Source organism: Falco rusticolus, chromosome 2, assembly GCF_015220075.1.
Source record: "Falco rusticolus isolate bFalRus1 chromosome 2, bFalRus1.pri, whole genome shotgun sequence".
NCBI lineage: Eukaryota > Metazoa > Chordata > Aves > Falconiformes > Falconidae > Falco > Falco rusticolus.
In genome coordinates, this window is record NC_051188.1 from 65207666 (window position 1) to 65232314 (window position 24649).

Sequence of the window (24649 nt, forward strand, 5' to 3'; positions counted from 1 at the left end):
ATATCCAGTGGTGAAAGTGTACGTACACTCCCTCTGTGCCTCCCAAAGCCTTCAAGCAGAAGAACGGTTTAGGGGAGAAGAGTAAACAGGATTACTCGGGGCAAAGCATAATCCACCAAGTCCTCACAGCTCAACTTGAGTCTCATTTTCTTTGTTGATAGTTCAAACCCCTGAGGGTAAAGCTTTTAAAACCCATTTAACAAGAGAAAGCGTGTGTGACTCTGGGTTGACATAGGTGTTTCATACACTTACTGTATCAAAAAACATCTCTCAGAGCCAGATCCCTACTCCTAAGCGAGGTAGAAAAAGTTCTCCGTTAGTGAGTCCTAGAAAACTGGACAGCCCAGCTATCATAAGGCGGTCTAAACCTGGGTGGTGGGTGTTTGGGTGTGGGGCTCTGACTGCCTGAGGAAGAGGTGGTTTACCTAGTGCATTATGCTGAGTGTTTAAAGCAAAAATGGATCCACTCCCAGAGCACACAACTCTGCTCTCACTGACCCATGAAGGCAGCATGCTCTGGAGAGCAGCAGAGGCCAAGATTTAACCTCCAGCAAGTTTCTCATAGCTGAATTTGCTCCCATCCTTTTCATCTTTTTCAGCTGCAAATCTCAGACAACTTCTCATTCATGGACAATTTTTCTGTGAAGTTTTAGCCCCGTGGTGCCTTCTCCAGCCTTTGAAAACACGCATGGTAACACACAGCTGTCATTAGTGGGAATGGTCTCTTACTTTCTGTTGAGTGGAAATCTTCCAGCGGCACCTCACCTGTGTATTATGAGAGAAAACAAATGGCAGAAGAAAGGATATTGTATTTAAAGCTGGTTTCTTCTCTTCTCATAGGCTTTTGTACTTGCAATAGGAGCATTTCAAGATGAGCAGTCTGAGCACACACCCACTTCACTGGTGCAAGATGAACTTACTTTCCGCATAGCCCCCAGCCCTTCCCACGAAAACTGCTGCTTTGTATTATAAAAGCAGTGACTCCAATGAAAGAGCAAGGTAAAATTTAGGCCACAGCAAATGGGTGTGAGACAGACCAGCAGCAGGAACCCAAGCAGTAGATAGGAGTGAGAGCCGATATTCCCCTAAACACAAAGCTACGTGTCAAAGGAAAAGGAGTGCGGCTTCAGCGTAGCCTTTTAGAAATAAGCATTACAGATCACAGCTTCCCCCTGCACCAACCATAGCATCATATCATGGGTGTCAGTCTGTGTAAGGTGATCTGGACACACGAACAAAACAGGCTGAAGCTCTGCTTTTCTGGTTTAATTAGCATCTGCTTCTCAGCTGGTCCTTGTCAGTTCTCATAGCCAAGGATGAGACATCTGGAGACAGACATCTCAGCTAGCCAGTGCATAAAACATCCACTCTCTGGCAATGTAGCTGAGCGCAGCCTGTGCCACAAACACACAGTGCCTGCCAGCACACCCCCAGCCAGACATGTCCCCATGTCTGCCCAGGCAAAGGGCACAAAACGCTGCAATTTAGGGGTGTTGCAGAGGAGGGGCTGGCTGAGAAGCGTTCCACTTTCAGGTCCCAGCGCTGGTGCAGAACTTAGGCAAGCACTTCTTAAGAAGGGATATCTGCAGATCAAGCATCTCTGCCTTGTGGGGAAAAACACACTGCAAGCAGAAAGAAATCAGCTGATCTGCACAGAGCAGGGGGGCAAAGCCACACAGGCAGCATGGCTTATGCTGCTTCTTCCAGGTTGTGCCCTGGAGAGGTGCTCCTCGGCCACATGTTACAGCCTCCCCACCCTGTGCCAGCAGGGCACATCATCCCTTCGGCAGACTCCCTGAGCTCACACAGTCCTGCCAGTGGTGGCTGGTAGGCTGTCGTAAGCAGGATCTGCTCCTCTCAGGAGAGCTGCCAGCAGCCACCCTCCGTGCCGCGGAAGGACAGTGACAGCATAAGGGGCTGGGGGAGGTCAGGTTTGGGTTAAGGCATGCCAGGGAAGAGGTCTGAATGTGCGGTGCCAGGGAGGGGACATGAAAGAATGCTGGTGGAGAAAGTTTCTCCCCCATCCAGCTGAGGTCCTGATCCCTCCCCAGACCAGGTCTGAGCAGCTCCTGAAACATGGCTGCCTGTTCAGCATCACTCCTTCTCTCTCCCTGCTTCTCCTGCCTCGTCCAGCCTGGGAGGCAGCCCAGCTCCTCTGGGGCCTGGACACCAGAGAAGAGGCAGAGGTGGTTTGCCAGAAGCTCTCTGCTAAGGACTCTGCACCACTGATAACCCCATTTGACCCCTGCAAAAGTAACACACGAAGAATGTTTACTCCATCTTAAGAAAGTGCTTGAGGGTTGTTCTTGGTCAAACAGCTGAGGGGCATTAAAGAAGCCTTCACCCAACTGTATTTCACGAGGCTGATCAAATATATTATTATTCTTGTTTTGCTAGTGCTTGCAAAAACAACAGGAGGCTATCCCCGCTCCCAGATTTAAGGATGCCAGTATTCTTCACATTTCTCAGAAATCTGTTTTTCAGACCTATTTTCAGAACATTTTGGGCCAGCTGTAATGTGGATGCGATGGTTACTGCCCTAACGCTGTAAGGCCCTGTGGCCTTGCGCTATCTTCCCAGCCACCCCAGAAATGTCCATGGGGCCAGCTCTGGGTCTGTGGCTCCCAGTCTGTGATCCACACCACAGGAATCGCTTGTGGCACTGGAGAGTTAAATACACGGTTGTTTCTCAGTGTGTTTAACAATACGGATGTGCAACTCACCCGGCCAGGCAGGTTTCCTTTCCCACCTTGGAAAAGAGGGCAGAGCAAATCAGGGGAGCAGAGATTCTTAAAATCAGATCAATAACACACCCATGCAGGACAACAATGAGTACAACGTAAACTGAAAGCAGTAACGGGGAAATTTCATTGCGGCTTGGGAACCCTAGATCTAAGCGATACCCACCGGAGCTGCCACGCTCCCCACCGGGATCGCCGGACGGTGCTGAGGCAGCGCGGCATTTACCTCCCTTGTCCCCGGCTGCCCCCCACCAGGCAGCGGTGCCCCTCTTTCTGGTGCCGAGTGCCCCGTGAAAAGCAGGCGGGCGCACCAGGCAAGGCTGGGACCTGCCTGCTCGGGCTCGCTCTGCCCCGTGGAGCTGGTGTGAGGGGACACTGTCCCGGCAGCCTCCATGGCGGCCCCTCACCTGTGGCCCTGCCCCGCCGCAGCAGGCGGGAGGGGAAAAAGGCCCGTTCAGGCCAGCGGGGCGTGTTCTGGGGAGCCCCCGGGGACCCCAGCACTCGCACCCCGCCCGGCTCGGTCGGGTGGCACCAGCCGAGCCCGCAGCGCAGCCGGCGCCGGGGCCGGGGCTGGCAGCAAAGCGCTCAGCGGTGCCCCCCGGCGGGGGATGCTGCGTGGGAGCACCCCCACCTAGCGGCACCGCCGGCGGCAGGGAGAAACCCTGGGGGGAGCGTCGGGGCCGGCGAGCGGACCCCTGCCGCGCCAGGAGGGTGGGCGAGGGGTGACGGCGCATCACAGCAGCCAGGCTGCTCCCCTGTCACCCGGGTGGGGTTCATCTCACCGGCCTTAGGCGTCTTCACTGTGAGCGATCACGCCAGGTTCCTGGCGGTCAATAGAAAGAAACTGGAAATTTTTAGGGTTTGATTAATTTCATCCTAAGGTAGACGTCTCAGATTGTGAGGCTCATTCTAGAGGGGCCTCTCTCTTTCCCTGACTGCTAGAGGTTGAGCGACTGAAATGTCAGCATCTGCGTGGTGAACAACTACATCTGGAGAGACAGATCCCATCTTCTTTGTGTTATGACCGTTACTGAATTAATGCAGAATACAGATCTTGTTTCCCATGGATGTCAACAAGACATCAGAAATTGTCTGGTTGACAGCACTGCTAGAATGTTACTTAGTTGCGTATGAACATACTCAGTGGAACTTTACTCCCCATCTCCTGCGAAAGAAAACCCATTTCTGATAAATGCAGTTTCAAAAACCCTGATCTCCATTTTCAAACACTCAGCCCCTGCTACATGCAAATACTCAGACAAGCGAGATTTTACAGACAAGGATGCCTATGGCACGGGAATACCTCTCCTTGCACCCGCTAGCTCCAAGCGGCACTGACCTTACTCATTTGTAAGGGAAGGAAAAAAAAACCAAACCAAAACCAAAACACTCCACAGAGCAGTCACTAGGCTTCCTTCCTCCACTGCAATGCTGTACCACCACCCAAGTGACCTCCTTGGCTGAGTGAAGACAGTGGTGCCACCTCACAGACAGAGGTACTATCAGGAGCAGTCAAAAGATCAATCTGATCTGAGAGCGAGGTGGGATGAGACGGACCCCGGAGCTCCCTTCCAACACCAAGTCTTCTGGTGATTTTCCCATTAGTGATGGCAACCAGGGCTAGGGCAATGGTGAACAAGAGGTCTGATACATGGGAAGGGGCAGCAGGGCGGGCCTGGCACCTTGGCCAAGAGGAAGGTGCTGGGAAGCAGAGGCTCTCCCCATCTCTTTTTCCCCAAGCACCAGGTGGGGAGAAGAGATGGGAACAGTTTTGGAAGGGCAGGGCCAATCCAGTACATTTAGAGGAAGAAAGGAAGGCAGGAAAGAAGGAATTGAGGAAGGATTGGCAGAAAGAAGTGTGCCAGGCAGAGCAACCTCAGCTGCAGAGCCTGGAGGAACTGCCAGCAGCTCTGTCCTGCAGCAACCACCTGCAGGGAGCCGGTGGCGAAGTGCCCCACTCTTCTCCTTGCTGGCCCGTGGCAGGCAGCACTGCAGCTGCAGGTGCTCCATGCACACACAGCTGTGTGGTGCCTCATAGGGTTTTCACCCAGGTGTTGCTTTGAGGGACGCAACAGGAACCCACAGCTCGCTCTCACAGCAGGAAATGTTTAGGCAGGAGAAACAGCCAGAGGAAACGAATTACTGATCAGCTTGATTAACGGAGCATCATTCAACTTTGGCTTTGGGAGCCTGGTGAGCCAAACCAGCTCTGATTCTTCTGCCTGAGCCTGCCCAAGGCCTCTTGGCTCTTGTCTTATGTTGACTGTGTCAGGTCCCAACGTAAGAGCCGAGCAAGTTCTCAAATGCCAGGGCACTTGGCCCCTTCCAGCCCAGGAAGGCAGGTCTTGCCTTCCTCCAGCCCCCACGAGGATTTCCATGCCTTCCTCCTCCTAATGCAATTGGCCAGGCCTGCCAGTTTCTCCATCCCCTTTCTTCTGCACTTGCAACTTTTAAATAAAGCAAAAGCATTGGCCATCTCTTTCTGACACCAAAACACCTTGGGCACCAGCTACCCTCTACTGAGGATCAGTGCCAAATCCCCTCAGGGGGCTCTCCAAACTGCTCCGCACCGGGGCTTTTGTTTACTCTTCCCCTTTCCTGGCACCCTTGACAGAAATTATGCCAAGGGGACTTCTCTGGAGTGAAAAAGGATGATATTTTTCAGACAAATGAAGTTCAGGCCTGGCTCTCCAGTGGAAAACCTGCCTATTCCAGGGGAATTCAAGGCCGCAAAGGGCTGACGGGGAGGGTGCTGGAGCAACTCTCACAAGCCCAGCACCTTGGTAAACCCCGAGGAAACATGGTGCTGTGCCAGCAGGAAAAGCCAGATCTTGGAGTTGAATTTCTCTCTAGTTCTGCCTGGTTCTCATGCTAGAAGAGCAGCAGGACCCTTGCACAGCTGCCAGGCTGCACATGCAGACAGTGCAAAAGATGAAGACGAGGATGGGGGTCACCTAAACAATGGGGCATTTTAGGTGGGAGGGAACATATATGCAGGCAAGACTGGCTTCAGAAGAAGATACTCTTCTTCACAGACAGTGCTGCGCACCAGTGGCTCCAATAGGGAGCATGAGGTACGATGGTGCTGGAAGCAAACGGACTCAGAGCACAGCTGTCTGGGGTAGCTTGTCCCTGCCTCACCAGGTGTGCTTCTGCACGTTTGTGAGACTGCTGTAAACCTGGTCAGGTAGATGGTCCAGGTTTTTCCAAAATCTCCCCCTCTTTTAACAGGTCCCAATTATCTCACCGATTCAATTGCGTCAGTGCTATTAATGGAATACTGAACCACAGTCAGGGCAGGGGAACTTGTATTTCTTGAAGGGGGCTTTACCACAAAAGAAAACATACCATGGAGTTGTCCTCACAACGCCATGGCTCAGCAGGAGGTGAAGCATTTGCATCTGCAGACATCAGAGATGAGCCTGTCTATTTTTAAAGTTGCTTTTCTCAGCTGTAAGCCTCTCCAGTCATTCCCATCACAGGCATAGGATGTCATGGCTGCCAGAGGATGGCTTCTGGAGAGGATGAGCAGTAGGAGCTATAGCTGAGCTGTAACAAAGAAAAAAATGCTGAAGAAAGCAAAACACAAGGTGTTTCAGGGTGGCCTTTTTTTGTGTGCAGTTTCTGTTTTCATAAAGTGAGTACTTCCCTTTTTCTTCCCCTTATGATTCGTAAAATTCACTTCCTTTATTCCCATCAGCAGATTTCTCTACACAAACATGACCACTACAGTTTTAGTTTCCACCCCCAGAGAAATACATGGCTACACTTTATCCAAAGTGCCTTTCTTAATCAAATAAATTTATTTATTCACAACTCTTGACACCTGATGGCAACCCTGTGCATCATTGTCACCTCTATCAAGACTTAGTTGTTTTCACGAGTCCACATCCAGCCAGTACATTTGTTGTGGCCTCAAGTGAATAATAAAAAACATATTTCCTTTCAACAGCTTTAGGACAGAACAGCGCAACTGCAACAGAGGTTAAAGATGTTGAGTGAATTTAGTAAAATTAGTCAGACACCGTACAGGCCTTACACTTGTGGAGAGAATTTGCACTCAACATTAACCAGAACTATGTACATCTGGGGTATGTTTTTGGTAAGATTCAGCACAGCGGTATTTTCAAAGTAGTAAAAAGCCAATTTCCCTTTTTATCATTTAAACATTCTTTACATTTAGCCCAGGCTGCAGGTGAACCTTTTGTTTAGTCAACACATCCACATTAACTTTGCGGGCAAACCTGCTGACACCAGGCAGCTTTGCGGTTAAACACGATAGCTCTGTGCAAACATGATAAACACAACGATCTGAACTTTTTGGGTAAATCGGTGGCTCAAATGGAGCAGCAGGTGAAAGCTGAGAACCGAAACAGAAAAGGCATGTGTGATTTGTTCAGACATTAGGAAGGCTGATTTCTATCCTCAGGATGAATCTCCTAGGATCGTATTTTGGTTTAGGTTATTTTAGGAACCCAGAACAATTATTGCTCTGTGACGGCTCCTTTCATTCTTTCCTTATACAGCACAGATCCAGAATCTTACACACAGGAATACAGTGCTTCTGTCTTAAAACCTTGTCGTTTCCTCAGTACCCACTTGAGCTTTGGAATAATTTATTTACTGTTCAATGACAGTAGCTCAGAGCCGGAAAGAAATGTCTTCTCCAGTCAGCCCACTAGCCTTTGTCTCTGGCTGAAACGAATACAGGTGGCTTGTGGTAAGTGCTGGTCTTGATCTCCCAGCACCACCCACCATCAGTCCCAGCCTTCGGGACTGCCCTCCACCATAGGGTACCCATGTCCCGGATCTAATAATGGGGACTGGCAGGGTTTACACATTCTCCTGCTATCCAGGCCAGCTTCCCACACTTTATAAGCATGCTTACGGGATTACAAGTTGAAAAGACCTGCTCAAAACAGTGTGGAGTATTGCGGAGAAGGGATGGAGACAGGAATCACATCAATGTTCAAGTGCCTCAGACAGCTGCATCGCACAGCAGCTGCCCTAGCCCCAAAATCACCTTCTCGCGTAGACTTAAGTTCCCACTGATTTCTCAGAGTTTCTCAAATGGCAGTCGCTGGCACCAACTCCCATGAGCCTCGTAAGGGTGTGGTGGGCCCTGGGTGCTCTTTGCATTAACTGCATGCCATGCCCATGGCACATCACACTTTTCTTTTTTTCCATTTGGCGATTTTTACGTGGAAATGCTTCCGGACAAGAACCATGTTCTTCAACCTCTCATCCTTATACAGACCTCATTAAAGTCTTACTGGGTGAAGAACCAAGTGCTACTGGTGCCAACAGAGCTTTGGGACATCATTGCCATGCGCAAGGCTTGTCACTCCTGCCGCCCAGCTGACTGCATCCCAGCACAGCTCCAGACACAACAGCCACAGCATGAGAAGGCCCCAGTAGTGGTTTGTCCCCACTGCAGCAGCTGCTCTCCATATCTACTGCATCCGCCTAGAAAACACACGCACACATACAAGTGACAAGATGTCACCTGCCAACCAAACTCCTGTCCATCGCCTTAGGAAACTCTGAACAGGAATCTTCACTCCTTGGGTGTGCAATTTCACAGTGAAATCTCCCACTCTGAACTCTTTACTTCTGAAAGGCATGAAGACATTTGCCTGACCAGAGATACCACTCGGGTCCTGCCACCAGGTCAGCCCTGCCCTAATGCGCTGCTTCAGCAAGGGCGAAAGCAAGCACAAGGATCTTCTTTGGCATCAGGAGTCCCAGGAGAGAACAGCCTGGCTTCTAAATTTTTTCCTGTCAAAATGATTTTTTTGCCTTTCAGGCTGGGATAAAGAAGGAGAGAAAACTGACCTGACATGCTTACTTATGGCTATGCTATGGTTTTGATGTTATTTTCAGACGTTGTTTTCTCCACTCCAGATACAAAGGATGCTGCCCCAAGTGTCCCTATCAAGTAATCTGTCTTCTGCGCAGGATTTGCTAAGTATTTCTGAAGATAATGTGAGAAACGCATGGTGCAGGAGACAGAGCCTAAGCAAGCATTGGAAGCCCAGCCTGAACACAACCCCTCACCAACCCTTAATTAAGTCATGCTGTAAGAAAAGCAGTTTCTAACAATTTCATATTGACTTAAGCTAAGACATGTTAGCACGAAAACACAACTATTGGATACACTGAATGCGACTTGAGTGGAAAAGGGACAGACCTCAGAATGCTGTTACGCTGTGTTTAACTCTGCTCATTTCTTAGAAATACTGTGTCTGTTTACTACCTTATTGTACTTAAAACCTTGTGTGTTTTTAAAACAAGGTTTACAATTCCTCAGCAAAAACACACACTTGGGTAACTGCGGTCAAGTTCACCTTCACCGGAACCTTGGTGATGTGTCTTCCACCATCAGTTTGGTTTTCTTTCCTGGCTGTGGTCTATCTGTTAAACCACTAGTGTCACCCAGCTAGAGTGTGCCTGCGGAAGCTCTTCTCCAGACGTTTCTCATAAATGTATGCCTGCGTTCCACCGACAAACACCTGACATAGCAGTGCGAGTACCTCAAACACAAGCTAGACTAGCACACACCGAATGAGCCAGTCAACAGCTGTCTATCCCAGAGGGGCTGTTGCCTAGCCTTCCTGCAAACACTGCCCAGCAGAACCAGCGAATGCAGCGTGCCACACACCCAGGAGTCAAAGCTTAATCCACTTGAGTATCCAGAGTGTACTGGTAAGCTCCAGAAGACTGACCTGCACAAACCTCAGCATGCCCAAGGTTTTGCCACAAAACAGGTCCTATTCAGAAGGGTGGTGGTTTCATAGGTCCGTGAGCCATATACGCATGCAGGGTGCTGTGCTCTCACCTCTTTCCTCCTGTCCTTTCAACGTGGTCTCACCCCTCCCTCTGCAGCAGCAATAGCTGTGTCGTAACACAAGGGATCAGTTGAAGACGCTGATCAAGCTGAGCGGTAACTGCATTCTTTGCTAGAGTAGTTTATGGCTGGCTCAGGGCCCAGTCTGGTTCACTGCAGAGTCCCACAGATGCGCAATGCTGACCAAGGAAAAGGGGTCGGGAGGGAGGAGGAGTGAGGATGGGACTCAGCAGCCCCAACAGAGACTGGTTTACACTCACAAGGATCTCTATCCATGGTCCGACTCTGAACAGCAGATGCTGTGACAACAGGCAGCCTGGTGGCCACTGTGAATCTAAACAGACTCCAAATGTGCACACAGTTTTCAGAAATAAAACATTTCTTTTAATTGGCAAGTAGAACACACATTACAGGTCATTAGTATTTTATAAACAATATTAAGTTACAAATACATGTTAAAAATTGCAGTTCTTGGCAGCTAAAAGCTTGGAGTCCAAAATTCATCTCTGCAATGCTTCATTACTTCCCTTTTCCCAATCTGCTGGGTGAAGATGAATAAAAGATCATTTATCATCTACTAGGAGGTGGTCTACTATATATTCAAACAAAAAAAAGAACCCCAAACCCTCATTCCTAAGAGCATCACTAACAAACAGACGCATTCAAATTACTTTAGCCATCTTAAATCATGTCAGATGCAATGAGGACACAGTTAATTACTCTGTAACACTTTAAGCAAAGACACAGATATCGTCACATTAAACTGATAGTTCAATGCTTTCTATTCCAATTCAGCTTAAAACCAACACTAGCTTCTACCCCACAGAAGCTTAAAGTCCATCATGCAGGCTTCTGCGTCATCAAAGCTAGATGTTAGGTAAATCAGACCCTTATACAGAGGAAAGTTACGGTGTACAACTAAACAGCATACATAAATATGTATCATATTTAGCAGATCTTTATTCCCCTCCTTAATGACTTTTGTTGGTATTAGTGAGATACATAGCTCATTCCATTTTCACTACACAGAATATTAACAAGTTATCATTATGTGTGTTAATATACTAAGTATTCTTTAACAAGCCTCTTTAAAAAAAGTATTTAAAAACATCTTGGAAAAGTAGAAATCTATTTTCCAGAAAAGCAAGTGGTACTAGGATAGCATGGACTCCAGTGCTTAAGAGAAAACCCATCTGGACAGCTCCTATGCCTGGGAGTCAGTGTGTCTCAGCTGCCAGACTCGTACTCTGTTAGTCCTTCTCGCTGTGGTGGTAAAAGGTCATCAAAAACAGCTTACCTTGCCTTTCAGTTGGCAGACTTTCAAAGATTGCCATTCACTGGACTGCATTAGAGGGACATGTAGCTCTGACATCAGTTCATTTCTTTCTTATATTTATGAGAGCGAGTTTTATTATACTGCTGAGATTGCATCTTCAAAACCAAAGTCTGCTGAATGTGTCTGGAGAAATGACTTTGTATCTCAAAAATATCAAGAGTACCATTCAGATCGGAATTTCTATTAAAAACTGTGCACATTTAGCAAAAATTATGCTGCTGTAAAAACAAAAGGTCTGCTCCTTGGCCTGCTCAGTATACAAGCTACAACGCAGGAGATCACACCAGAGGTTTTTCTTCCTCTTCTTTTCTAAATGCAGGCATTAAAAGCAAAGTGTTACTAAGCTTTTCCTAAGACAGCACGCAGGGGTGTGGCATAATATACATTAATCAGGAACAAAAAAACAGTAACAAACAACCATTCTAGAAAATGCTGCATATTAGCAGCATGCTTGGTTTCCGAAACATAAGGAATTGCATGGGAGTTGTCAAGATGAAGTCCACACACCTTGATCATTGAACTGATCACTAGATTCCAAGAAACCAAAGCAAATTTAAAAATACACATGAAAACAACTGCCTAGAAGGCAGAGTCTTATCATCTGTCAATAACCAGATGAATAAAGTGCATAGCAACTATTGTAACAGTTTCTTGAAAAGAGAATATGTTTAGCAAGTCTCAAAGTTTGTGAGCTTGACCCTTATCCATACGTTTTGCTACATGTGTGGCTTCCCTTTTGTTTTGCTATTTAGCTTCACTGATCAACCCTTCAGCACTGTCCTGTGATTTCCTCTGCACTTCATATGGAATGTGCTGAGATCTCTGACTGCTGCCTGATGTACGTCTGGAAGCTCTTGTCACCAATGGGATGTTCTCTGTAAGGAAGAAAAAAAAAAAGGTGAAATATTATACATCAAAGTTTCTGTCAGGACATCAAAATGTCAGAATGGAAAGAGAACAGACAAAACCTTTTGCCTAAGTTTGATTTTTAGAGTTGTAACTGTAATAATAATATTGCATCTTCAACTAGAACTGACTGATTGAACTGATCTTTTTTTTTGGCCAAATGCAGAATGCTCCTTTATTTATGTGTACACAAAATATAGTCACGTGGCTGTATCAGCCACTCTTCCCATTTTTAACCCAACACTCTAAAATAAGCTGGTAAATACATGTATCTTCTAGTATTTACTGCCCATTCCACAACCACAGGTTCAAAATTGAAAAAAAAAAAATAAAAAAAACAACAAAAGCCCCCAACGAAACAAACTTCACGCTTACTTTTATGAATGGAACTGCATTAAAAACTAGTAATTTAAAAATTCCTTACAGTCCTTTAAAATACTGCGATATCAATACTAAGTCACAATCTTACTTCATATGTATTTGCAAGATCTTTCTTGGACATGAATGTCATAGAATCATAGAATTACAGAATGGTTTGAGTTGGAAGGGACCTTAAAGATCATCTAGTTCCAACCCCCTTGCCATGGGCAGGGACACTTTTCACTTGACCAGGCTGCTCAAAGCCCCATTCAGCCTGGCCTTGGACACTGCCAGGGATGGGGCATCCACAGCTTCTCTGGGCAGCCTGTGCCAGGGCCTCACCACCCTCACAGTAAAGAATTTCTTGTTAGTATATAATCTAAATCTACCCTCTTTTAGTTTACAACCATTACCCTTTGTCCTATTGCTACAGGCTCTACTAAAACATCCGCCCCCGTCTTTCTTATAAGCCCCCTTTACACACTGAAAGGCTGCTACAACATCTCCCCAAAGCCTTCTCTTCTCCACACTGAAAACCCCCGACCCTGTCTCTTTTCATAGCAAAGGTGCTTTGATCATCTCTGTGGGCCTCCTCTCTGGACTTGCTCCAATGTGGTGAAGGCCAGAACATAAGCAAGGAAAAGACTGTTTCCCAGGACTGTTCCCCTGTTTGGACAATCCACTATACTTACTGGCTTCCATATTTTGTCTTCTTAAATTTATCCCTCTTATACTGAGCATGCTCCTGCTCTAAAGTTCCAACACCTTCAATAATCAGCTTTAGTGTTTTATACGTCTCCTTAGGGTCATCAATGATGAATGTAGAATATTCTTCCTCCTCAGGTCCATCATACACAGATTTGCTGCCACAGGCCTCTGGGGAAAAAATTAAAGTACCGGAATAGGTATCAGATAGGCAGGGGGGAAAAAGCAAGACAAGCAGACTAAAAATACTCAGTCTGGGGTTCATACAGTTCCTTGGTTTGCTTCCATATGACCACCACAGGACTGTGGCTGACATCAAATGCAACAGCAGAAGCAGCAGTTCCCTGTCCTTTTGCTGGGCTGTTGGTAGGCATGTCCCACACCCATTCCCTCCTCCTTGCCTCCTAAGGAAAGGGCAGCAAGCCTGGCAGCTGCTCCTGACCTGGTGTGAAGCTGTCATTTGCTCCACAGGCAATGCAGTCATCTCAATTGTCACTAGCAGTACCCACACAAAGGCTTTTGGAAGTGCCACAGGCCTAGCTGTCCCTGTGCTGCAGGGCTGGCCTGCACCAAGGCAAGTACTCCCTTGTCAGAGGAACAGGTTCTACCCCTAAGCAGCAGCTGAACAGCGAGTATGACACTGCACAGCAACTCAGTTCAAAACAGTTACAGGTTGAAGTAGCCATGGTAAGATTTTACCACATTACTCCTAAAAGATTCATACAATAAGCCTAAGAAGAATCTCTCATGACTACTGCCTGGCTGCCTGCTTAAGGACAGATCCTAGGACAGGGCAAGGCATACTACCTTCTTATCTTACCAGGGAGCCTTCCTGGCTAAGAGATCAGGACACCAATTACACATGAGCATTTGCAGCATATTCATCATGTGATCTACTTCTGCATTGCAGCCAAGCATATTAGAAGAGAAGAGAGAATATTTCACTCTGTCTCTATTTCTCCCTAGCTTTACTGTGCTCTCCGCCTCAGCTTTCGAGTTACCTTCCCTTTGCTGTAAATGTCCACACCAGACCTGCGTCCTTTCCCCTGACACTGAAACTCGATGCTGGCTCTGGCAGTGAGGATTCAGAACAGGGGAAAGTTGGGCATTGGTTCAGACAGCTCGGAAGTAGTGAGGATCTGAAGTTTGCAACTGCACAGCAGCCAGGAACGGATTAAAGTGCTTTCCAATCTGTGTGTTTGACACCACTGGCTTATCTCACATTATAAAATAAAGTCCTATTTAAAGATCAGTGCCACCATGAAGGCTTCCCTGCCACTCCCTGTGCTAAATTGGGATTTCAAGTCTGGCACCATGTACACCGGATACTTTTCTTGGCATGCCTACTAGTACTAACTTCCTCCGCTGCCTCTTCTTTCTTTTATCCTTCATGTCACATCTCTATTCCCCTCGGCTCCTGAGAGTTTCCCAGCCAAAACTTTACTTTTCAACATTTCACAGACACCTACAGGTCATCTTTTGCTAGCAATTCCAAAAGAGCATTCCTGAGGAAATCATTTGTATCCAGCCTGTTCTTAGGATCCAAATCATGGAATGTGCACATGACTTCTGGTAACACAAAACCATGTTCTGCTGAAACCTCAACTTTGCTGGGGCTTCTTTTCAGGACCAGTAAACTTCTGGTTCAGTGCATGCTCTGATTTGTCAATTCAGAGCATCCAAGCAACACTCTGTGCCTATGCTATTTTAGGATACTGTGGTTAAGACCGTAATTCAAACAGCTGTTTATTATGCAAAGAACTTTGTACAGACTGTGAGACTGCACACTGCACCAAAAATAATTCACACAACTGCCTGAAGACAGCAGAAAGGGAAACAAGGTAAATAATGGCCACTGTGTTCTAGGATGTGATTCACAAGGCTGGTCTAGCTAGAACATCCAATTGTTCACCATTTTTTTTGCCCTGATAAGCGTATTGGAGATGCAATGATTTCATCCTCACCTTGCATTTTCTCCAATTTCGGCATATACAAGTTGAAAAGAGAGTAGATGCGCTCAGTTTCTCTATCTCCATCTATATCCAGTTGTATATTTGCTGGCAGGCCTCTGTAAGACATCAGGAAGAGAGGTAGAAGTTATATGCTAAACAGTGTATTATGGCACAAAAAACACTTAACAAGGATGACCGTAAAAGTGAGTACTCATGAAAGCCAACAGAATGTGTGTGATAGAGCTCAAAACTTTCTATTTTTCCCAAATGAAAAGGTAGACAAGTTTAAATATCTTTATCCCTAGATTTATCCAGCACGCTTTCACTCTGACTTGAAAGAGAGGACTGTATCAGCATCCAGACATTTTGGTGAATTAGTCTGCTACAACCAGATGGAGGAGCCAAAGCACTGAACTCCCAGCTGTCCCGGTCTACTCCGACTTGTTGCTTCTCTCACTTTAAATGAAAATTGTTTCCTATGAACCAGGCAGCATCTCTTCATTTAACAGAGAGCATGAGTGGTCCCCTTAGAAAAAAATCAGTTTAGAATTAAACCTAGAAGCAGATGATTGTCTCTTTCAGGAATTTACAAACAGGACATTGAAGGGTTCTCTGACAGCTCTGAATCAAAGTAGCTTATCCCACAGTTAACTCCTATCAATGTCTCGGACTCTGAAAATGTCAACATTTTGACCAAGATATTCAGATACTGAGACAGGATCAGAAGTAACAATAAAGATGGCCTTTGAAAACACGCCGCCGCCTGCGCACCTGGCAGATCTTGGTAACTGCAGACCTGCAACTCATGCTGCAGACATGCACATAACCCTGACAATACCCAGACCAACGGCACGTTACCAGACCTTACCCTGTGCAGGGTGTGCAGCCAGGGGTATTATCTGCAGTAGCTTTACAGCAAAGCCAGTGGCCATTAAGATAGGCAGAGGGATGGTAGACCGTGAGGCGCTTCTTGTTGCATTGGCTGACTTTGGTGAGGATATCAATCCAGTCTTTGGCCTCCACACAATTATTTGCCTGGATATACAGGACTCTTCTTTCCGGTTGGATCACCTGGAACATCTGCAAAAAAAGGAAATAAGCCACAGAATAAACCCCCAGAATGAGTTAGTGAACCTAAAGACTAGGCTCGGATGGATGACTTATTAAAGGGAAAACACAGCATACTAAAAGAAAGCACCAATAAATACATTTCAACACAAATGCAGCAAATGTGCCCTTAAAACAACAAGACCTTTCAGTTGGTACAAGAAGTAAGATACTGTTCCTGTACTGTGTTCCTTAACTCTATCCCAGCTGAAACCAGGACAGAGATGATTTACAAACAGCTAATATCAGCTTGCTGGTTGGGCCTCAACAAGGTTTGTTGTCAGCCTCAGGGACGCAATTTTAGTAATGCTGCAGCTCCAAGTTTTGGAAGGCTGACAGAGGGACCCAGCACAGGGCTGAAGGAAGCGCTTGTCCGCAGGGGGCAGAAAGGAGACGGATGAGGGTTTGGATCCAGCCTCACCACAGCTTTGCTCAGAAACTGCCATCTCTCTGGTCTTTTTAACACATTTCAGCATGACTCTTTCCTTTTCATAACTTCCACGCTTCTGCTCGCAACTACAGCTGCTATTAGCAAATCACAGCAATACAGCTTCTCTTCAATCACCATCAGGTGCACATTAATTTGGCGTTATGGCTTGGGCACTGAAATATCTAGACTAGAACTCTCCTGCCTGTTCAAAACAGCTTGCAACCTAAAATGCCATGATCACATTTATTTTCCTCCTCTTAAAGGAGCAAGTTTCTGAGTAATATAATTAAGCCTTATTGCTAAGGCTTTTATCATGCACTGATGATAACTAAGCTCAAGTTCGTAATCTTAACTGCAAATCCTGGAAAGACAAATATGAATTATCTTCATTTCCTCTAGCTTCTGCAAATAATTTTCATGGGGTTTCCCCTCTCTCTCAGGTATTCCTAAATATCCCCCCCCTGCTTTGATTATTCACATCATTAGACATTATACTGCCCATATCACATGAAATGTTATTTTCCAAACAGCTGGTTTCTCTGTGCTACTTCGAAAAGAAAAACAAAGAGTCGTCCCACCCCACCACCCCCCAACAAAACACCACACCAAAAAACCAAAACCCCCACCAATATTGAAATTCACTGTTGTGTATTATAAAGACCTAAACCATTGGCCTGAATTCTGCACCTAGCTGGTCAGGAGAATGTTGCAGACATGCACTATCTCTTCTTCCCTTGTGACACTTCCAGGTGCGCATCCTTCAAAGTAGCTTGCATTTGCTAATACTTGCTAATTTGTTAACAAACTGTTTTTTTAATTACAATGCCTTTCCTAACAGGAAAGAGAAAGCTCCAGCAGTCATTTCCCTGGATTTAGTATCCTCATAGATGTCAGACAATTAAAAAGGCACAACACACAACAGCAGCATAGGAGCTGCTAGTGTGATCAGGCTAGCACCGCCAAAATACACACCAAAGCATAAGTCCTTTTCAGGACGTAACTGGCAATTTGATTCTGGGGAATAAGGAAGGATGGAACAAGGAAGACAGGAGCGTGCAGCTCAACCCTCCATTAACACAGCACTACAGGGAAAAGAATTTTAATGTCTTGCTGGGGTAAATGGAGCCTTCTGCATTACAACAAAGGGACAGATTTAAGGAGTATGGCTTTGTGTAATGGGATACCAACCTAAGTGAAGTAACACATGGCAACTGTTACTGAGAAGCCCACAACTAAGCCAAGAATTTCAAGTGGTTGCAAGACCTTTACACTAGCAAAGCCACCAGTTGCTTCTCAAACAACACAGAAGACCTGAACAGCACTTAAAGCCACCCCCACACCCCCCAAACTGTGCTTAACACAGATGAAGGCTACTGGCCTTACTGCCAGACAGGCAGATTTATCAGGACTGAGGAAGTCACGCTTGGTGCAATTCAGAGCACAGATACATAGTAAATATTTACAGAAAATTTGAATCTTTAATCATGCTTAGCACCTATGATGCAAATACATCTTTTGGGGTGTTTTGAGAACTCTGTTCTTCCTGCAGTATTCTATTTATGTATAGCAAGGTAAATGGGAATATATTAGCATGGGAAGGTGATAATGTTATTTGCTACTGCTTACGGAAAGACTGAGCCTTACTTTCCAGAATGAATATAGTCACCTTCATTTCCCAGGTAATGCTGAATTTAAGCAAACAAATAGCGCACATTTTCTGATGTTCACAATAAAGGGATATTTTTGCTATAATAAATCTTCACAACAAAGGGCTATTTTGGATGCATACTAGCCCAGCAGACTCCACATAAGTTTAACGCTGCTGTCACTGAAAAGTTGATCAGAATTATAGCCCAGCTCGTCTCCCCACACAGTAAGTTTTATCTCAACTGTGTGGCTACTTTTAGTTCAATCAAGTTATTCTGCAGAGCACAGTTGGGAACAGTTCATCACATGTTACAGCTGCCTTCTGATAAAACTTGAGAATTATTTTGCAGCTTGGTTGCTTTTGCCTATTAATTAACGTGAGTTATAAACACTGGAGCCAGCTACAGTACAACGAAGACATGCTCTAAAAGCAAGTGAACTGAAACTTATTCCACCTTTTAACAGAGACACATAGGCTACCAAAGTAATACCTGAAACAGGGAAAATACTCAGGAGTAAAGCACTGTATTTCACTTGAACAAAGTGCTGTTCGAGGAACCTAATATCTAGGGTAGGTCTGAGCACTGCCCTGCACGGTGTCTACAAGCAGTGTAGATGGCAGGAATGACTTAGAGGCAGAAAAGCTAAAAATCACAATGACTTATGTGTATAAAGAAGTCCGTAGTAGATGTATGTCTAGAAATGGAAAACACTGAGCTGTTTATTGGTTTATTTTTAAATAAAACTTTTTAAAGACTGTACTCAGCTTTGCAGGCAGTAGAGTATGAAAAAAGCTCCAAATATCACCTAAACTGATCATATCCAAGAACTGTTCTTTCACAATGGATGGCTGTCTTGCACACAGAAGTTGGCAGTAGGTTCCACGCATGAGAAATGCGGCTGTATTTTATTCCCTAACGTGGCAATCAAAACGCTAAACCATACTAGCACAGAACAGATGTTATTTTGGCACATGACCTAACCCAAATATATATGCACTTTCATTAACCAACAGAGAACCCTGAGAGCTAAGAAAGATGTGCTCCTTCACAATTATGAGCAGCCAATTCCTTCCCAACAGAGAGGTCTGACAGAAAGGGCAGGGACTCGATCATCTTACCTCTGTCTGACATTATGGAGCCCAGACAGCTGATCAGCAGTGGTCAGTACTGAGTGTGCTGCAGATCGTGAAATCCAAAGACTGCTGACTGGGCTGTTAAGAATCTGAATGGGCTGTACTTTTGGAAACTCCTGCTACTATATACAGAACAAGCAGCTGTGGTTGTACATCTTTCAATAGAAATCCAATCCAGGTTGCAAAAGGGAAAAAGACGATTAGGCTGGTGGATCTAGACCAGCCTAACTGTATGTTAATAAAGATGACCTACTTACATTTTTCATTTTAAAGGACTCCTCCTCCAGTCTTTCCACTGCCAGAATGTTTTCAATTGGAATGCTACACAGAGGGTGATCACCTGCAGAACACACACAGAGATACTAAGCAACTTATTCACAACTCAACTTCACCCTCTGCTGTTACTCTAAGGGCTGATTCAGTTCATTTGAAGATCATTTTGACTACACAAGAAAAAAATCTTTCACTCAGCAAGGATTTGCTAGCATCACCCTTAAGTAGTATCTTAAGTTCATCTCAGCTGCACTATATTATGCTAGCAAACCTCTCAGAAACTGTCTACTGCAGCAGGACACAGAAGATTTCCTGAGAAGGTGACAATGAAAGAAATCATTCCTGTCAGCTCAGCTGAACTAGGTTGATGGTGGTGATGTAAGATCTCCAAGTTGAGTGTGAAATGATGACTGGCATGATCTGAACATGATTCCTTTTCTTTCTCACTCCCTATGTATTTATATGATGGAAGGAAGTGGTATTTGTTGCATACTACTGATCAGACAGGAACAATTTGCAAAAAGCAAAATCCTTGATATTAGGCAACATTAAGTGAACACATTTTTGCAAATTCAAAGCTAGCAGGCAAATTCTTGCCTACTGTAGCCAGCTGTGCCAATGCTACAGAATTTATGAGAAGAAACTAAGATGCATCTCAGAATGTTCCATACAAAACCAAATCCCCAGCTTAAGGTATTTGTATCCTGAGTTTTGTTTCCTTGAACAAGCTACTAGGCAACTGCGAAACCTACAGATGATGTCAATAACTGAAATCAGACAAACACTACTAAATATTCTTCTAATTTACAGGGTACTGTGCTATCCAAGAAACTTTTCTAACAGTCGGTACATACTAAAATAAAGGGCAAGAATATACAGGCTGACCGAGTTGCCAGCACTGTGCCTTCCACAGTTACAGATCTGGATCTCAGCCTTCTGTTCTTACACAGTCCCTATGTTTAATTTTTGTTTTCATGTATCAAAAAAAGACCGGCAAACCTTTGTTACCTTTGCTTTTCTGATAAGTAAACTCATGATTTGTCAGGCGAAACCATCTCTTCTTGAAGTTTTTCATACCAAATCGTTTTCTTCCTTGTGCTCTCTTGATCATGAACCTAGTAAACAGGAAAACAGTTGTTACAACACAACAGATTTTACATATACATGCATATAAAAATATGCATATGTATAAAATATGTATTTATGTATATAGGTATATACATATATACATACATATACAAACATACATGATGGCACTTGCAAAGCTCTAGGAGGACACACACAGTGTTTTCTAATTATTGAGGCCTTGTCTCGACATGGAAAGGAAAGTGGTATTTGGATAGGCTTAGTGCATTTTTTAGTTAAGCCTGTCCTTTTTCCAGATCTAGATAAAGGGCGAGACACGTAGCTTGACTTGTAATCTACATAGGAACTCCAGTTAGTTGAACTGCGGTTTGTGCCCTTTTCTCAGTTACGAATCTACCTAAATTCTCTCCTACAACAGCAGAAAAAGGGCAGAACACGGTTAGTACTGCTCTGCTAAGCTTGACCTGTTAACTCTACAAGCTTTTTTTGTTATTTTTTTAAAAGCTGTGAGAAAGCTCAAAAGATGTGGAGTATGTTTAATAATTAAAAGGCAGGTGCAAGGCCTCTGGAACAGGGACTGTACCCTTACATGCTTTAGTCACTCTCAAGCTCTACAAAAAAAATCACGATGTTTCACAGCTCCATTTGCAATTGCACATTGATGCTGCAAGTTGGAAATGCAATTTCAATGACATACAAAGCAATGTGACCAGTGAAAGCTAGAGTTCCCATGCCTCCCTTTTTTGGCAGAGGAGGGACATTCAGTGAGTTGTCAGTTTTAATTAGTTTCAAACTTGAATTAGCTTACAAGAAATTGCAATGCATCCACCACTTCCTAAGCACTAATCAATCCAAAAGCTTCAAAGTGACTTTGGAAAGCCTAGTGACTTCATACTGCTCAGCATCACTTTTTTGGGGAAAAAAATGTGATGCATATGCAGTAGAGAGGTGATAACTGCTACTCTACACATTAACTGTTGTGCAAATACAGAAGTGTACAATGGAGTGAGTAAAAACTACTTACTATAAAGTAGTTTTTATCAAGTAGGAAGGCAATATACAGCACAAAGAGCACACAGAGAGAACAGCTTATTATTTGGCTGAAGATTTTCCATAGCAGAGCTAAAAATGCTTAGAACAGCTAATACTGTTTCTTGCCTCTGACATACTCAGTCAGAAACAACTACACTGCATCCAATCGAATGGCAGGTCTGTTTAAAGCCTGAACAAAACCCCAAGTTCCTTCAGAATTTAACTGTTTTGTAACCAGCTGGGCTGGTGCCTGCTGCCCATGCAAAGTTGTGTGGGCAAAAGCTGACAAGGACTGTATACAGCAACAGATTTTTTTAAAACCAGTTACATAGCCACACACCTCTCATTCTTAAAATGGTCAGATAGTTTCTGTCTCAGTCCTTATTCTTGGATTACTTGAGAAATATTTAATAAAATCATATGATTCATGTCATCACCAGGCCCACTGGCAGCAGCCTTTGTATTTCAAGGTTAAGGCAAATTTCAAGGGAAGAGCAGATATCCTTGGGCTGGGTAATATGCTCTTCTTCTCTTCCTTCTTATGCCAACACTTAAAAGGTGACTTAAAACTGCAAACTCCTAAGAGCCTCCCTCTGAAAAATGCAAACTCCACAATGCAGAGCTAAGAGCACATTTCTAATTAAATTCTTCATAACTGACATAGCCAAGAGAAGAATGTGCTTTTATTTCTCACAGATAGGTGACAAGCATTCAAATCCACAAAATTTATAAGGTCAATTTAAGTGATTTCTTTGTTTCTAACATTCACAGAATGTATGAGATCAGAGCAAACAGAAGCACAAGGGGGGGAAAAAGACAGTCTAAGATGAAACCCATTTCAGGGCTAGGTGTTTGGACACACGATTTCTTCTCATGTTTATGGGTAGATCCAAGTTTGGACCTCCTGTAGCCTTCCTCAGAAGCACTAGCACGCCCCTTTCACCTACAAAAATGGCAGGACTAGTTCTCCTTTTAATTCTCTTCCTTTTGGAAAGAACCAGGCAGACATCTGTTAAGCAGCGGTGGCATGACCGGTGCCAGCAAACCCAAGTGCCAGTGACTAATCTTTGGTACTGCACGTTCATTCAAAAGTACATACGCTATTAGCTTTCCATCTAGATACTCTTAATAGGAGCAAAGATAGATTAAAAAGACAAAAGTAAACAAAAATATTACAAAGGCAAACAAAAACCCCACTAACCAGCCACTCAGTTTGGATAAAAATCAAACCAAAGGCTGTGAAAATTCCCACCCATTCCCCATGATATAACATGGCAATAATGCAAAATGTCAGAAAAAATAGACAGCTGAAGGCCACTCCTTAATCTTGAGAACAATTTACATGGATGCTACTGAAGAAGTGCCCAGAAAATGCATGGCCACTTCTTACTTCCAGTGAGTTCACTGGGATCTATATGCTGAATATTAAACAAATCTCAGTGCTTCTTGGAGCCTCTGCCTACAGATGAAAGTCCTTTATTCTCTATTTACAGCAGGTTTTTGTTTTAAGGAAGAAAAAAAAAGTTCGTCATCATCAAGAAATGGGTAACAAAATGTTCTCTGACGGGTTTACACAGGCGTTTCAGGGTTGTTAAACAGAGTACTTCCTCCACAAAGTTAAGTCAGACAAGTCTAATGCTGCGAAGGAAGGACATGCTGTCAGCCAGTAGCTACAGCAAAGCACCAACTGCCCCTACCATCTTACCTGCATGAACTATTACCATCAACTTTCTTTACTGTTAGTTTAAGAGTCCTTACAACAGCAGCCACAGGCCGAGCAAGAAAAGACAGAAAAAAATCAGACAGGAGCAAAAGAAAGACAGAGGCAGAAAAAAATAACGTTTTAGAGTTAGAGGGAAAATGTTACAAACTATACATTTATTTTCAAAAATAAAAGAATGATAAATGTACAGAATTAAAATAGACAAACTTGCTTCTAGGGACAGACAGTCATCAGAGAAGTGAGGTGTACTGCAAAGGTTAAATGAAAGGGGTAGTCATGATGTCATCAAAATCCTAATTTTTGCATGACGTAGAGCTACCATGAAAGCTTGCTTTCAAGCAGCAGTTCAGCTTACTGAGCTCTGACAGGAAGAATTTGGATTTCTACTTTCTTCCTCCCAGCTCAAAGAAGCTGCTTCCACAGTGCACTTAAATGATCTTAACAACTCAGTTTTGTAACACCAAAAGTGTCAACAATTAGTATCTAAAACTAATACAGCATATGGAACATGCTTCCAAGAAACAGGAAAGGTACTAAAACTGGAAAACTGTTCCAAGTGCATCACAAATTTTCCTTGAAACGGACATGATAATCACTAGCATATGGATCTTACAGGGCAGCAAAAGCAAATTCCATTGGCAGGCTTTGCCCTTACTAAGATATTCAGTATCTGCCTTCACAGCAGAATCTTACAGCTTTTGTTCACTGGAGCTCAGGAAAAAAAAAATCAATTTGATTTAATACAATGCTGATTTAAATTAATTTTGCCGTAGCTGTGCTAATTAAGTTCTACAAGCTTCTTTTTCCCCCACTTATTTCAAAACATACTTATGTCAAGATGCTTAAATCAAATGAAAAGATGTTAAATTCAGCTATGACAGCCACAAAGAGTAGAAACTGCAACTCAAGAATCCTCCTGCATTCTTCTCTGAACGCATGGATGGGATAGGGGTGGTGGAAATAAAGCTAGCTGCATTAGAATGGTAGCAAGCATAGAAGTAGAGGGGTTTGTTGCACATGCATGCTTACCCTTCTTTAAGCAATATAGGTTGCTCTATGCTCTTGTGATCTCTCCTTCCCGAAGATGAAATTAAATCTAGAAACTAAAAGGTGAACAAGAAGCAGAGGTAAAAATGACAGGACTGGACTGCCCAAATTAAAATTTTTAACATTTGTACAACACAGAGCTACAAGAAAGCATGGTAAGAGTAGTTAAACAGAAGGTAATGGCAGAAGCCTGAGGAACTAAAAATAGCACAAATGCTCTTAAGCAGAAAAACTGCAGATGACCAACACTTCTTGTGCTTCTCCTTTGTTTAATGTATCTTTCACTTCCTTTTGGACTAAGCAATTTTTGTCACAGGTCTGC

At 44.3% G+C, this 24649-nt stretch overlaps 1 protein-coding gene across 4 annotated transcripts in view; it reads right to left on the reverse strand.

The window, feature by feature from the left end:
* Window positions 1-9949: 9949 nt before the first annotated feature.
* The window catches only part of RASA3 (RAS p21 protein activator 3), a 134717-nt gene continuing 120017 nt past the window's right edge, over window positions 9950-24649 (reverse strand). The window contains exons 18-26 of one of the 4 annotated variants that reach the window (XR_005102601.1): window positions 24310-24383; window positions 23263-23310; window positions 20448-20554; window positions 19424-19506; window positions 15716-15927; window positions 14860-14963; window positions 12883-13066; window positions 10886-11799; window positions 9950-10126 (exon numbers count right to left, since the gene is read on the reverse strand). Coding sequence is in view for 2 of the 4 variants with exons in the window: in XM_037377158.1 (XP_037233055.1) it covers window positions 11724-11799; window positions 12883-13066; window positions 14860-14963; window positions 15716-15927; window positions 19424-19506; window positions 20448-20554; window positions 23263-23310; window positions 24310-24383 (888 nt within the window). In the remaining 2 variants the exon portion in view is untranslated. Of the gene's footprint in view, window positions 11800-12882; window positions 13067-14859; window positions 14964-15715; window positions 15928-19423; window positions 19507-20447; window positions 20555-23262; window positions 23311-24309; window positions 24384-24649 lie in introns of all 4 variants that reach the window. The other 3 variants (XR_005102602.1, XM_037377158.1, XM_037377159.1) reach the window with 3 other exon arrangements.